Genomic DNA, 15,915 nt, shown 5'->3' with positions numbered 1-15,915 from the left:
GTACACAAGAGTCATGAAGAGGGAGCCTTGGGGTAAGAGTTGAGATTCCACAGTGTTGGCATGGTTAAAGGGAGGCCCCGTGAACAGGGGCTGGGGTGAGCACTGCAGGCTGGCATTGTACCTTCTGCTGAGCAGCTTATGTTGATCTGGCAGCCTGGTCTTTCAGGAACCCTCTTCCCCTAGCCTGCCTTCCCTCCCACTGGCCTGAGTCGGGGGTGTGCAGGAGAGGGTGTGTCACGCAGCATGCATCCCAGTCAACAGAGAAGGATTTCATGATGACACCAGTCAAGAGTTAGGAAAGTTTTTTTTTTTTTTTTTTGAGACAGAGTCTCTCTCTGTCGCCCAGGCTGGAGGGCAGTGGCGCGATATCGGCTCACAGCAAGCTCCGCCTCCTGGGTTCACGCCATTCTCCTGCCTCAGCCTCCCGAGTAGCTGGGACTACAGGTGGCTGCCACCACGCTTGGCTAATTTTTTTGTATTTTTAGTAGAGACAGGGTTTCACCGTGTTAGCTAGGATGTTCTTGATCTCCTGATCTCGTGATCCACCCGCCTCGGCCTCCCAAAGTGCTGGGATTACAGGCGTGAGCCACTGCGCCCGGCCTAGGGAAGGTTTTTATTGTTAAATGGGAAGTTGACAGAGCCAGGAGGGAAGGAGGCATTGTTTTCCTACCCACAGAAACGTGCGCCCCAGAAAGGAGCGGGCTCTGCTGGACACACAGTGGGTGGTGGGTGTCTGCATCCAGGAGAGAGAATTCAGTCCTTTAGCTGCCTTCTTACAGGGCAGGCTGGGCACAAGTGCAATGATGAAGGCTACACAGACTTCCTGGGTACCAGGTGGGTGGGGCCTGGGAATGCCAGCCGTCCAGTGCCTGGACATTTGGGGTCTATGTGTAATTGTAATATGTTTGTTGTCAAATGTGCACATATCCCAACACTGGGTTGCAGCAGAGAAAGCAGTTTAATGGTAGGGTCACCGAAGGAGGGGATAGGAGGAAACCTCAAATCCATCTCCCAGAGAAGTTTGGATTAGGAATGGGGCCGAAGTGTGGAGATTGTTGATTGGTTGAAAAGTGCAGGATGACATCATGGGACAGGGAGATGAAGCCGCTGTATTCTCATGCTTGGTCCTCTGTGGGGGTCTTCAAACTGGTTGCTGGAATTCAGACTCTGAAAAACATCTTAAGTGATTTATTCTAATATCAGAGATCCTGTCTATAGGAACAAAAGGGATACAAATAAATTATTAAACAGTCAGTCTTATAATCCTAAAGTCAGAAATCCTATCTGTGGAAACATCGGGTATGCAAATAGTCACCATCTAGAGTGCTATGTGACTTTCAGCAACAAGAAAGTGGGTCTAAGTGCAGCCTGATCAATGCTTAATTATGACTATTTCTGTCCAGAACCCAGCATGCAAACTGCAAGGGGGGAAGTTTCAGGCTCCCAGGATGAGGGAAGGAAGCCATCAGTTCCATGGGAAGCAGAGCTTGGGTGCTGCTTCTTCCTTGGGAAATAGGCCCTCATCCCTGCCACTTAGGACACCTCTGCTCCTTGACCTTAGAGCACCATTAGTCCTGTAGCATTGGGAGGGGCCCCCAGCCCCAGGCTGGTCCCCAGGGAAGCACACTTTGGGATCTGCTGCCCCTCCTGGGTGCCGTCCTGCACTTGCTGGTGGTCTGCGTGCTCTCCTGGCCTCACTGCTGAGGTCTGCAGCAGAACAACGCATATTCTGTGCCTGGTGACTCCCAGGGCCTGGGTGACTTGGCTTCACCTGGGATCCTACTGCTTGTTCTGCCCCAGCTGTTTGCTGTGACCCCTTTCCAGCTGCCATCTGGCTGGTCCACACCCAAGCCTCTGCTGAGGTCAGCCCTGGCACTTGGCATCAGTGCTGGATGGGGCATGGCGGTGCCCCACAGAAGATGCACTCCAGAGAACCTCTCACCCCACCTCACCATAGTGATATGGGAGTTAAAAAGGAATTATTTAGGCAGATAGCAAGGGCATGGGAGTCCTCAGTAAGGCTTTTCTTTTCTTTTTTTTTTTTTGAGACAGGATTTCGCTCTTGTTGCCCAGGCTGGAGTGCAGTGGCGCAATCTCGGCCCACCACAACCTCCGCCTCCTGGGTTCCAGTGATTCTACCTAAGCTTCCTGAGTAGTTGGGATTTCAGGCATGTGCCACCACGCCCAGCTAATTTTTTGTATTTTTAGTAGAGACGGGGTTTCTCCATGTTGGCCAGGCTGGTCTTGAACTCCCGGCCTCAGGTGATCTCCTGCCAAAGTACTGGGAGTACAGGCGTGAGCCACCGTGCCCAGCCCAGCCTTTTCTTTTTAATGAAAGTAGCCCCAAATCATTTTCTAACTAATGCAGCCTGCAAGCTGGAAGCCTGCACGGGTGAATGCTGGCGGGAACTAAGGACTAGACATGTGCAAGGCGGCAGACTTCTCTGTCAGCCACATGTATTGTAAGGAGCAGACAGGATGGGGCCAATCAACTGGGAAGCCCATTTGCGTAAGATCCGTGCGGGGTGACCAGCCTTCCCCGCCAAAACTAATGTGTGAGTCCTATATGAATCGGATACCGCCTCCTCAACTGGGCCATGAAACTCGGAGCATTCACCACCAACCGTCCTTTTTCCACTTGGAGACCCCTTCCTCTATAGAGGAAGCTGTTTCTCTTTCTCTCCTCTTCTACCTATTAGACCTCTGCTCTTAAACTCCTCATGTGTCTGTGTCGTATAAGGAACCCCAGGGTATATACCCCAGACAAAGTAGCCCCTTCAATAGTGGACTCTTTCACATTGCCTGGGCCCAGAGGCTCTGGCCCAGGCTCCTTTTGCTGTTAAGTTTCTGTAACATTGTGATACATTAAGAAATACAGATTTGGTCTCCATCCCCAGATCCTAGCATAGAGCTCCTGAAACCTCTGGAATTTTCTAAGTGATAGGAGTGAGAGGAGCATCTTTTGTTCTTCATAATAAACCCCTTTCAACCTACCATGTGATTACAGGATTGGAACTTTTAGTCCCACCCTTCTGACCTCCAGGAAATACAAAAATAACAACAGTGTTTCCAAACATTGGGAAGGGGAGAAGAGAGAAGGTAAAGTACGTAGGTTTTCCCATGGAAATAAGTCCAGAAAATACAGTTGAAAGATCAAGTCACAGAGCTAGGAACATATTATTTAAAGGAAAAACTAGAAGAAATAAGACTCATAAAAAAACTAACCAAGACTGGCAGCAGGAGATATGGACAGGAGGAGAGAGGAAGCACAAGGATGCTATTTCCTCATCCTTCACAGGGGACAGTTGGGAGAGGTCGTAGAACAATAAACAGAACGGCCATATAAAAGCTCTAAAGGGCCGGGCATGGTGACTCATGCCTGTAATCCCAGCACTTCGGGAGGCCGAGGTCGGTGGATCATTTGAGGTCAGGAGTTCGAGACCAGCCTGGCCCACACGGTGAAACCCCATCTCTACTAAAAATACAAAAATTAGCCGGCCGGTTGTAGCGCACGCCTGTAATCTCAGTTACTCAGGAGGCTGAGGCAGTGGAATTGCTTGAGCCTGGGAGGTGGAAATTGCAGTGAGGGGAGATCATGCCCCTGCACTACAGTCTGGGTGACAGAGTGAGACCCTGTCTCAAAAAAAATAATAAAAGCTCTAAAAGTGCAATGCAGACCTTCTGAATTATATAAGAAAAACAACCTTTCCAGAATATATCTGAACCAATAAGAGAATTCAACAAGTGTTTATACATTTAACACGTAACACCCAACAGTTTTCTACTATATAGACACAAGTCAGAAAAAAAAAAATGGGTAATCACATGTAAAATACTTATATGAAGCAAATTTTAAAATTCTGAAGGACAGTCAACAAGTCTTGAATAAACCTAAAAATCTTAAAATAGTCATGTAAATTGAACAATTTACCTCTATGCCTCAGTTTCCTCATCTGTAAAACAGGGACAATAAAAATAGCCATCTCATGGGCTGTTGTACAGATTAACATATCGGGTTAAGTAAGCATTTGTAAAGCTCTTAGTGGTACACAGGGCTATGGAAAAGTGTTGCCTAAATCAATCGGAGGCTTCATTATCACAAAGATATAATATCTCCCTAAGCCTATTTATAAATGTAATGCAATCACAACAAAGAACTTAAAAGAGTTCTGTACCTGGACAATTTGAACCTCAAATTGATACGGGGAATTTAAGATGTAAGAAAAGCTGGGAAAAATCTGAACGAGGAGAGCTGTGAGGGCGCACTAGGGTCAGCAGCCATCAAGAAGCAACCCAGAGCTGCAGCAGCTAACTCTGGTGGTGCTCACGCACGCAGGCCTCAGAGCAGTGAAAATGGAACAAAGGCTGAGAGGGAACTGAAAATACTAGTGGAAATTTCACACATGAATGAAGGCAGGTCCCACTTTGGCATAACGATTATTTTATCCAATGGCCCTTGACAAAGAGCACTCTGGCTTCTCCTTTCTCCCCCTGAAAGCAAGAGAGAAACCTCCATGTGGAAGATGTCCTCCCTCTATCAGAAGGAAGGTAACACATCACTGGGGCTGAGAGAATTCCGTATAAACTAACATCATAAATGAACCTTTCTCCTTCAGCCACAAGTAACTCCCCTAGCCCAAGGCCCCTTGCCTGGTCACATTTTCACCATATACTACTCTTTGTCCAAAATTAGTGTTTAACTGTTTCTTTGTGTCTTTGTTTTCCTGTGAGGGCTCCTGTGTCACAGAAAACTTATATGAAATCAATACGCTTTTCTCCTATGAATCTGTTTTACATCAATTTAATTCTCTAGCCCAGCCGAAAATGCTAAGAGGGTACAGGTGAACTTTTGCCTTCCTTACACAATCAAGGTGGCATTTCAAAGCACTGCCAAAGGATACATTAGTCACTAAACAGTGTCATGACACCTGGCTAGCCATTTGCCTAAAAAAGTTGGATCACTGCTTCATTTCTCATATAAAAGTAAATTCCAGATAGATTAATGATTTAAACAAAGGGAAGGACAAAAGGATAGACGAAAACACGAAGGAAATTTGTTATTGTGGAGCAGAGAAGTCCTTATTAAGAAAAACCTGGGCCGGGTGCGGTGGCTCACGCCTGTAATCCCAGCGCTTTGGGAGGCCGAGGCAGGTGGAACACGAGGTCAGGAGAGCGAGACCATCCTGGCCAACATGGTGAAACCCTGTCTCTACTAAAAATACAAAAAATTAGCCGGGCGTGGTGGCGGGCGCCTGTAGTCCCAGCTACTCAGGAGGCTGAGGCAGGAGAATCGCTTGAACCCGGGAGGCGGAGGTTGTAGTGAGCCGAGATTGCACCACTGCACTCCAGCTTGGAGACGGAGCAAGACTCAGTCTCAAAAAAAAAAAAAAAAAAAGAAAAAGAAAAAAAAAGAAAAACCTAAACCCAGAATACACAAAAGAAAAGCAATATATAGGATGACAATGTTAAAAAATAAAACATTTCTGCCTAGCAGAAACAACAACAAAATAAAGTACAAAACAACGTAACCATGGCGAAAACACAGATAAGTATGTGGAGAAACACTGACAAAGGACTTCTTTCCTGAATATCCAAAGATTCTTTATGGCTGTTTCCACACTTCATTCATCCCTCACCAGCTTAGATTCCGTGTTCCAAAAACTCCTTCACACACGGAGACTGTCTGCCCCGCTCTTCTGTATCACTTGCCAGGTGAAATGCCACATTTGGTGGAACCCACTTTCCCTTCTTATTTTCTAAACCTGACAGAAAAATATTGATAGACAAAATACTCATAAAAACAGGCTGACAATTTCCACTTTGAATTCCTGCCTGCAAACCTCAAAAGGCCAGATCTGCTCAGCAATTCTATCAGGTTTCTCTAGTAAGCTGCTTTCCCCTGGATCAGAGATGGCTGTGTCAGTCCATCTCTTCTACTTGGCTGAAAAAGAGACCTCAAATGGGGAATTCCCAGAGGGGCCTTGCCTGAAGGGCCCGCACAAAGCTCTTCCTGCCTTCCTGATCACTCTGCTCTTGTTTCTTTCCATCACGGGGCTTCCCTCTGTACTAGAATGCATACCCTCTGCACCTAGCTCAGGGCCAAAGATTGAGTTGAATAAACAAAGACCAGAAGGGAGAAACAGGGTAGATTCTGGCAACATCCAGACCACACCACTTACTAACTTGGGGCAAGTAACTTCTAGTCTTGGAGCCTGTTTCTTCACCAAGAACTTGGAGGTAACAAGAGTACTTACTTCTTCGTAAGGCCTAAAGGAGATAATCTGTGTTCATCACACATCACACTAGCTAGTCCACTGGGATCACTTTTTGGACCAACTGCCTTTCTCTCTCTCTTTTTTTTTTTTTTAGCTTTCCTTCTTTATTAAATTCCCTTAAGCATTACTCATATTACAATTCAAGTTTAAGACAGGACAAATCTCACAAAGTATTTATGGTGAGTTCTCTTCTTCTTATAAATGAACCCATAAAAAAGTATCCCCTAATTCCTCTAGTTTTTTTTTTTTTTTTTTTTTTTTTGAGACAGAGTCTCGCTCTGTCGCCCAGGCTGGAGTGCAGTGGCCGGATCTCAGCTCACTGCAAGCTCCGCCTCCCGGGTTCACGCCATTCTCCTGCCTCAGCCTCCCGAGTAGCTGGGACTACAGGCGCCTGCCACCTCGCCCGGCTAGTTTTTTGTATTTTTTAGTAGAGACGGGGTTTCACCGTGTTAGCCAGGATGGTCTCGATCTCCTGACCTCGTGATCCGCCCGTCTCGGCCTCCCAAAGTGCTGGGATTACAGGCGTGAGCCACCGCGCCCGGCCAATTCCTCTAGTTTTTCCAACCTCCTTGGTTTTCTAAAATTGAAAAAAAGTTATTCTGGTGTACTAAAACCAGAACCAAGTTTCCTCAACATCTTCAGTTAAACTACCTTTAATTCCTCAATCAAGGCATACCACACAATGTTACCTACACTTCACAGTAAAGGACTCTGAGTGGCTGCTGTTTTTTGCTTAGTGTAACATTACACAACAGTATGTACTTGTCACCCCCGGCCTCCTAAAAAAAAAAAATCCAGAATTTATTTTCTTGACCTTAGGTGCCAAATGAGGCTGGCCAGGCTTTCTCCTGGGCTAAGATCGTAGATGGTTAGGAGTAAATAAAACCCCAGCTTCCTGATTCTGTATGACATCACACACTTTCAGCCTAGCATTGCCAACTCCTGGGCACATTACCCTGAGCTTCTTGTAACAAAGCTGGTGATGTTCATTTAAAAAATATCAAGACACAGATTAATAAAATTCAGAATATGGTATGTACAAATCCATCTTTACAAAAGAATTTTCTAGAAATTCAAGGAGAAAAATGCATAATATACATATTTTACTGTTTTCCTTATATATACAAAGACCTTTGTTATAAGTAATTACTAAGCTAATGATACAGTTTTACTTCAAGTTTAGTTTTTCCTATTGTGACATTAGCATCTGACTACATTCATTCTGAGATAGCCTGAAGCAAACGTAGGTGGGGGTGCCTGTCACCCTGTTGAACAGTTGCCAAAGAAAGTAGAGATGTTGAAAAAAGGCAGTTGTAACTTTGAGCAAAAATCGACCTAATTATTTGTGATTATATGCCATATTTTTTAAGGTGAGCATCTCAAGCCAACTGTTTGATTTTTTAATAATACAGCAAATTATGTTATTCTTGCAACATTCTTGATCTCTTTAGTTGCAGACCAGTAGTAATTCCTTCCCTCCTGCTTAAATTATATGAATAAAAATGAAAGGACAGGCTGGGCACGGTGGCTCACGCCTATAATCCCAGCACTTTGGGAGGCCGAGGCGGGCAGATCACAAGGTCAGGAGATTGAGACCATCCTGGCTAACACCCCGTCCCTACTAAAAATACAAAAAAAATTAGCCAGGCGCGGTGGCGGGCACCTGTAGTCCCAGCTACTCGGGAGACTGAGGCAGGAGAATGGTGTGAACCCGGGAGGCGGAGCTTGCAGTGAGCAGAGATCACACCATTGCACTACTCCAGCCTGGGCGACAGAGTGAGACTCTGTCTCAAAAAAACAAACAAACAAACAAAAAAAAACCCTTAACAAAATACTAGCAAACCAAACCTAACAGCATATAAAAAAGATTATACACTAGGACCCATTAAAATTCATCTCAGAAATGCAAAATGGTTCAACATACAAAAAAAAATATGAGTGTATCACACCATATCAATACAATAAAGGACAAACACCAACATTTCAATAGATGATCATCTCAACAGATGCAGAAAAAAAATTTGACAAAATCTAACATCCCTGCATGAAAAAAAACACTCAATAAACCGAGAATAGAAGGGAACTTCCTCAATGTGATAAAGGACATTTATGAAGAAGCCATAGCTAATATCAGACTTAATGGTGAAAGATGAAGATTTCTAAGATCAGGACCAAGGCAAGGATGTCCACTCTCATGCTTTCTTTCTTTTTTTTTTTTTTTTGTCCCGAGACAGAGTCTTTCTGTCACCCAGGATGGAGTGCAGTGGTAGGATTTCAGCTCACTGCAACCTCCGCCTCGAGTTCAAGCAATTCTCTGGCCTCAGCCTCCCAAGTAGCTGGGACTATAGGCACCCACCACCACACCTGGCTAATTTTTGTGTTTTTAGTAGAGATGGGGGTTTCACCATGTTGGCCAGGCTGGTCTTGAACTCCTGACCTCAGGTGATCCACCCATCTCGGCCTCCCAAAGTGCTGGGATTACAGGTATGAGCCACCGAGCCTCGCCCACTCTCACTATTTCTATTCAACACAGTTCTAGAGGTTCTAGCCAGGGTAATTAGGCAAGACGACGAAAGAAAAATCATCCGTGATTAGAACAGAATAAGTAAAATAAATATCACATCATACTTGTGAGGATGGCCGTTATCAAAAAAACAGAAAACAACAAATGCTGGTGAGGCTGTGGCAAACCCTTGTGCACAGTTGGTAGGAATGTAAAATGTCGTAACTGTTATGGAAAACAGTATGGAGACTCTTCAAAAAATTAAAAACAGAACTACCATATGGCTCAGCAATCCAACTTACGAAACAGAACCTTGAATTGATATGCTCTTTAAAGGGCATGGAGTTTTAGTCATGCAAGACTAAAACTTTTTTTTAGTTTTTAAAAGTTCTAGAGATCTACTGTACAACAATGTTCATATAATAAGCAATACTGTACTGTACACTTAAAAGTCTGTTATGAGGGCAATTTCAGGTTAGTTTTTTTGTTTGCGCTTTTTTGTTGTTTGAGAGAGGGTCTAGCTTTGTCACCCAGGCTGGAGTGCAGTGGCAGGAACATGGCTCACTGTAGCCTTGACTTCCTGGGCTCAAGCGATCCTCCTGCCTCAGCCCCACAAGTAGCTGGCACTAAAGGTACATACCACCATGCCAGGTTAATTAGATTTTTTTAAATCATAATAAAAAAAGTAAAGTTAGGAATCAATTTAACAAAAGAAATGCAAAACTTATACTCTGAAAACTGCAACATGTTATTGAAAGAAATTAAATAAAATATAGATAAATATGTATGCAATAAAATATGTAGAGGGAGGCTGGGCACGGTGGCTCACGCCTGTAATCCCAGCACTTTGTGAGGCTAAGGTGGGTGGATGACCTGAGGTCAGGAGTTGGAGACCAGCCTAACCAACATGGTGAAACCCCGTCTCTACTAAAAATACAAAAAAATTAGCCGGGCGTGGTGGTGGGCGCCTGTAGTCCCAGCTACTTGGGAGGCTGAGGTGGGAGAATCGCTTGAACCCGGGAGGTGGAGGTTGCAGTGAGCCAAGATCGTGCCACTGCACTCCAGCCTGGGCGACAACAGTGAAACTCCGTGTCTCTCTCTCTCTATATATATATATAAATATATATATGTGGAAAATTATGAGGTATTTAGAATGCATTGGCAAAACAACTTTGTGTTTCCAGCCAAAACCCTAGAGTCAGTCTGGTGGAAAACTGAGATTCTGCATTGCATTTAGTTAATTTATTGGGGTCATTTATTCTTACAAAACAGCATTTCTTTTAGTAAGAAGTAATCCTTTTGCTATGTTTTTAATTTCCACAGCAAATCAAATCTGCACAGCGCTTGCCATCCCCTCTTCCTAAGAATCTAGCTCCCTCTTTTTCAAGGCCCAATCTTAAATACCACATCCACAGACAGGAATTTCCTTACCAGCCAATCGAACTCCCTATACTTTGTTACCCTGTTCTATTTTCTTCTGGGATTTCGCACCTTCTTTTTATCTTTTTCCAGAACTAAGGCTGCATGAGAGTAGGGCCTTCGCCTTGTCCTTGCTATGTCCCAGTTCCTGGCAGTGTTCATGGTGATGGTCAAATATTTGGTCAACAAAAGAATCTGGCACAAAAGCTTTCCTCTTCCTGGGTCCCCGCATTCCTATTCCTAAAATGAGGCGGCTGCCTGATCGCCCATGACCCCCCCGCTCTGCCTCTCCATGTTTTGGCCCTGCTGAGAGGCATCTGTACACTAATGGCTCCCACAGACCAAGCTCCATTGCTGCCATGGGCTGTGCAGGGTGATTGGGTTACAAGAGACACAAACTCTGGCACACTGGGCATCAAGTGTTTCTTCTCTGTCTAGTGCTGGTTAAGAAACCTGGGTTCAGAGACTGTAAAGTGGGAGAAGTAGTGTTTTTCTTATACAATTCTGTTAAAACACTGCAGTTATATATCCCGCTGAATCCTCAGAAGAACCCTCTAAGTTCATCTGTGACAAGAAAGCTGTGGACTAGAGACACATGAAAGTGGGAGGGCCAGGATTCAACACAGGATGGATTCCCTTCTCTGGAAGGCATCCCCTGGTAATATTTGAGGTCCAGCTACTGTCTATGGAGATACAGGAGGGGCAGGGGGGCCTTGAGAAGGGAGCAAGAGGACAGGGCAAGGGGTGGGATCTGCTGTGACTGCAGGTCATGGGAGGTGGGGAAGGGAGTCTGCTTGGGGCCTGAGTGGCCAGGGACAGTTTCAGGCAGGAGGGGCTTCTGCTGGTATTGTGAACAGAGAGGACAGAAGTATCTGTGCAAGGACAGAGCCTGGTGAATGCCTGGGCGAGGAGAAGGCAGCGCTGGTTGGAGCCGAGGGCACATGGGAATGAGGAGGGTGAGGAGGGCAGGACCAGATGGAGGCACAGGGGCTCTTGAATACCAGGCATTGCCGACGTTTTTGAGATTGCTTACTCCAATGGTTCTCAACGTATGCCTCCGAGAACACTGGGGTTTTAAGCATTGGATTACATGGGGAAAAAAATTGTAGTCCCTTATCTCCAAAGTAAAATAAATAAATCCACGAATTTTTCTATTTGGTGGCTGCCTATTCTCACTTCTCTTCACCAGAATCTAAGTCAAGGATAGAAGCTGATTCAGCATGAAGTTAGATAAACTATCTTGCATTTAATCAATCATTACAAAAAGTATTCATGACACATACAACCTCATATAACACCCAGGTGTGTGACCATCTATAAAAGGGGGGAAACCCAACCTCTATCCCTTTTCCACATGGGCAAGCCAAGGGTTCTGAGGGTTTGTCCACAGGGCTCGCCGGCCTGGCCTCCTGCTGCGTCCCGGGCTGTGGACCACTGATGCAAAGGCTTCTGAGTCCTGAGCGCAGACAAGGGCTCCTTTCAGGCCTTTTCTTGAGCTGCACCTGAACCCGTGTTCAGGCAGGGTTTGCAGGCACAGCACCATGTGAGACCACTGGTCCAGGGTCTCAGAGGCCCTGCTCAGGTGAATCGGCTGTGTTCTCACAAGTTCACGGAGCTGAGTGGGTGTGCAACATGAAACAGTAGTGCTGTGAGGGACAGCAGGGGTAGAAAGAGGCTGAAAAGCATCAGCCAGCTGAGAAAAGCTGAGGCACAGGTAAAGGTGGGCACCTGGAAGAAGCTCTGCCAAATGGAGTCCTCCCTGGCAGGAGTGGTAGTGCTGAGGGGAGCAGAGTGGGCTACGGGCAGGTCCAGCAGGCCCTGGGGAGAGCTCATCCTCTGTGTGTCCGTTCCCTCCCAGACCCCAGCGTGGTGGAGGAGAAGACACAGGCATAGTAAACGAAGGTGAACAGAAACATAACATCCCCACTGTAGGCTGGCCAGACTCAGGCCCTGGGGCGAAAGGAGACAGGTGCTGCGAGACCTGGGAAAGGACAAGAGAAGACAGAGTCAAGGGTGAAGGAAAGGACCAGGCAGTGGCGAGCAAGTCTAAGTGGGAAGCCTCGTGGTCAGGGATGGCCCCCAGAGGCCTTCTGAGCCAAGGCAAATTCTGAACAGGGCAGAAGGCTTATGGTCAGAATACAGTCAGAATATACCTGGCTCTGCAATCTGAAGATGTCACTCACTGTACTTCCTCAAAACTCATTTTGGAGTTTTGTAATCTTATGTAAACTCAGTAACATATCTAATATCTGGCTCAGTTATATTATCAAGCACCAGTGCTTATTTAATAAAGCAATGGTAAGGCTGGGCATGGTGGCTCAAGCCTGTAATCCCAGCACTTTGGGAGGCTGAGGCGGGCAGATCACGAGGTCAGAAAATCGAGACCATCCTGGCTAACGCGGTAAAACACTGCCTCTACTAAAAAAAAAAAAATTACAAAAAGTTAGCTGGGCGTGGTGTTGGGCACCTGTAGTCCCAGCTACTTGGAAGGCTGAGGCGGGAGAATGGTATGAACCCAGGAGGCAGAGCTTACAGTGAGCTGAGATTGCACCTCTGTACTCTAGCCTGGGCGACAGAGCGAGACTCAAAACAAAAAAAAAACAAAAGGCAATGGGAACTGAAAGTACTCGCTGAAACGTGAAGTTGTGAAGTGCTGTGTAGATATGAGCAGCTGCGATAAAGGGGGCTCCCAAAGTGGTAAGGGAGAGACATGGGTGCCTCCAGGAAGACTCTCCCATCCCTGGGAGGCCTGAGATGGCAGCAGTCGGGGAGGGGTTAGCACTGCCTTCATGGAGAACGGGTGGTCTTTCCTTCTGGTACAGCCACTGTGGACTAAGAGGGGTCAAGCCCTGGTCAGTGGAGCTCACCGTGCCACACTCAGTCATCTGGCAGCAGCTCGAGAAGCATGTCCTCCACGCCGTCAATCTGAGAGGCAGACAGAGAAGGCATTGATCGGCCAGAGCCCTCCACTCCCTCCATTCCTCACTCCTGCGCCTTCCCCTAGCTGGAAACAGCAGGTAGGAACCCAAGTGTGAATTTCAGGGGCTCTCGGAGACTGCTCCTCCTCCCACCAGCCTTCAGCCTGTGGCTGCCCACCAGAGATGTCCTTGCTGCGGCCAGCTGGGGGGCTGGGAGGAAGGGGAGGTAGGGTTCTGTTAGATACCTCAGAGGATCTATCTTCTCTCTGGGAAAGTCCTTTAGAAATCCTCAGTTGTCCATTCCCCCCAATTTTTGATGCTTTTGGGACTGGGATGGAGGGAAGATAAACCACTAAGGCCAGACACGGAGGAGGGGAAACCCAAGATCACCCGATGGATCCCTGGGAGAAGCACACTCGCCTTGATGTGGTACACTAAGCGCCAGAAACTGGAGTCTGAGGATCGGTATCGTCCATCAGGGTAGAGCTGCCACAAGATAGGCAGCAAGCTTGGGCCTATCTGGGTGGGGGTCATAGGATTCCCCAGGATGATGTCTTCCTGACGAAAGAGCACCCGTAACCTATCCTCTATCTGAGGAGAAGAAAAGCACAGGGCATACTTTCAGGTTCCGCTTGCCAGGGCTCCTCCAGGCACAGAAAACCAGAGTCCTTCCTGCCAGCCACCCACCCATCTGGGCAGGGGTCCGAGTATGAAATCACTGTTCCCTGAAGCTCACTTCCTTAGGCCATGCATGCTCCTCTCCGGGACTCTGGCTGGGCCAGGATCACCAGCACGCACATGTGTCTAGCCACCCAGACAGGGCCATGAAAGGCACACTTTTTTTCTGGCGGGTTGCAGTGGCTCACACTTGTAATTCCTGTGCTTCGGAAGGCCGAGGCAGGAGGATCGCTTGAGGCCAGGAGTTTAAGATCAGCCTGAGTGACGGAGCGAGACCCTGTCTCTACGGAAAAAAAAAAAAAAAAAAAAAAGACAAAGAAGAAAGAAAAAGAATACTGGCCTTTTCAATGATGTGAGGCAAAATCTGTCCCACAGTTTGCTAGTGGGTTTTTGTGTGGCATTTATCATGATTATATGAAAAACTGTCTGGTTTATGATTCTGGTGTCACGTTGAAGAGATTTCTCAACCAGAGATTTAAAAAAAGAAATTCACCGAATATTCAGATTATTTCTTCAAATTTTGATTTTAAAAAAGTAAATGTTTAACTTGATTATTAAAGTAAAAACATATTTAAAAAATTGAAGTGCCAATAAAAATGCAAATTTTGGTGGTGGTTAACAGCCTAGAATTCCAACCCCATTACCTACTAGCAGCCCTACCTTGGACAAATGTACATTTTTGTGCCTCAGTTTCTCATCTGTAGAGACACAGTTAACACTCAATAATTTTTGATTGTTTGCTACTGGACATACATGTTCTAATTTGTTTTAATTTTTTATGCTTTCTTCAGTCTATGTTTGGAAAGAGTTTGAACATTTTTTGACTCTTTTTCATCGAGTAAATCCAAATACTTGTAAAAGAGTTATATATTTGTTTAACAAAAACTTAACATGGACTAAGGACCCATCTTAAGGCATCACACATAAAACAAAGTCAATATTGATTCAATACCGGCGCTTATACTACGACATCACTTGTTAAATTTGTTTTCTAAATAAAGCACAGAGGTCATGGAAAATACTTCACACTCTAGGGCCGTGGTTGCTATGCCTGGTTGACGTGTTCTTTTGAGCTGTTGAGGGTTCTTTTTAAAATACAGATTTCTGGGACCCACCTAAGATGATTCCGATAATCGGCCGTATGGATGAGTCACTTAGAGATACCCATTTTTAAGGATTAGGACCCCGAAGCCCAGAAAAGCCCTGCTGTAGTCAACATTATAGTCACACTCCACAGGCACTGGGTCCCCTCCTTTGGCCGACATTTCTTTGCGGTTTTCCCACCCTTTTTCCCTGCCTGGAGAACTCCTATTCATCCTCCAGAGCCCGGCTCAAAGTGGCTTCATCTGTGGGGATCCTCCCTGCCCCACAGTGGGTGCTTCTCAAGGCCTCACCCTTCCTAGGGCATCTCAAACTCCCGGGGGCTGCCCCTGCTGCCTCGCCATCCGCTCCAGAGCTGGCTGTACCTCAATGGTTAAGGGCAGCCAGGCGCGCTGCTTCTCGTCCAAATATACGAACTTGTCCCAGGCCCACAGGCGGTCCGGGTGGTCGGTGACTTCCTCCCCACGTAACGGGCACTCGGCCATGGCACCCTCGGGCCGCCTAAGAAGCAAGAGCCAGAGCCTCTCCAGGCTGCTCGCTGGTCCCTGGGATGTGGGGCCGACGCTTTATATCCGGGCAGCATGCGGCCGCCACCAAGCGGCGGGGCGGGAGGACGGCCTTGGGGCGGGACCCTGGGTCGGGAGGACGACCTTGGGGCGGGGCGTAAGGCAGGATGGGGCGGGGTTTGTGGGGGTCCCGGTGGCAAGTGAGGGTCCCACGCAGGCGCTACGTCCCGGCCTGACTGGCTCCCTGGAACGGTGGCAGCGCCTGGGAACGGAGACCCAGCCCTGGCTGACCCGCGGCTTTCTCGAGGCCCCGGCCAGCAGCGACCCCGACCGCCGCCCTCCGCTGCTGCTGGAGAGTCACCCGGGGTGACCTTGGCCCTTTCTTCTTCTGGGAGACCCCGCCGCTTCCCTCGGCTGCCGGACCGGGACTATGGGCCTCTGCTGGGAACTCACAGTCGACACTAGGATGCCCAGAGCCGGGACCCAGTCCTCATCTTCTGGGATCAGAAGAGACC

General features: G+C 47.1%; 1 protein-coding gene and 1 long non-coding RNA gene across 19 annotated transcripts in view; one reads left to right on the top strand and one right to left on the bottom strand.

Annotated features, from left to right (window-relative positions):
* LOC126959717 (uncharacterized) overlaps window positions 1-15,915 on the top strand; it is a 459,264-nt gene that overhangs the window by 66,289 nt on the left and 377,060 nt on the right. The gene's annotated exons all lie outside the window — the stretch shown is intronic.
* TCL1A (TCL1 family AKT coactivator A) lies at window positions 440-15,509 on the bottom strand. Of its 6 annotated transcripts, none has more exons than XM_050799174.1 (4): window positions 15,260-15,509; window positions 13,536-13,706; window positions 13,065-13,122; window positions 440-1,178 (listed from the first exon to the last, which is right to left on the bottom strand). In XM_050799174.1, exons 1-3 carry the CDS (start codon window positions 15,377-15,379, stop codon window positions 13,075-13,077), a joined length of 339 nt encoding a protein of 112 aa, XP_050655131.1. In that variant the 5' UTR covers window positions 15,380-15,509; the 3' UTR covers window positions 440-1,178; window positions 13,065-13,074. The 6 variants fall into 6 exon arrangements, with proteins under 6 accessions (XP_050655131.1, XP_050655133.1, XP_050655134.1 ...); XM_050799176.1 differs by having other exon boundaries at window positions 440-1,167; window positions 15,260-15,454; XM_050799177.1 differs by lacking the exon at window positions 440-1,178 and adding an exon at window positions 11,424-12,178 and having other exon boundaries at window positions 15,260-15,454.

Source organism: Macaca thibetana, chromosome 7 (genome assembly GCF_024542745.1).
Source record: "Macaca thibetana thibetana isolate TM-01 chromosome 7, ASM2454274v1, whole genome shotgun sequence".
Lineage (NCBI taxonomy): Eukaryota > Metazoa > Chordata > Mammalia > Primates > Cercopithecidae > Macaca > Macaca thibetana.
This window is presented reverse-complemented; position numbering and strand designations above follow the sequence as displayed.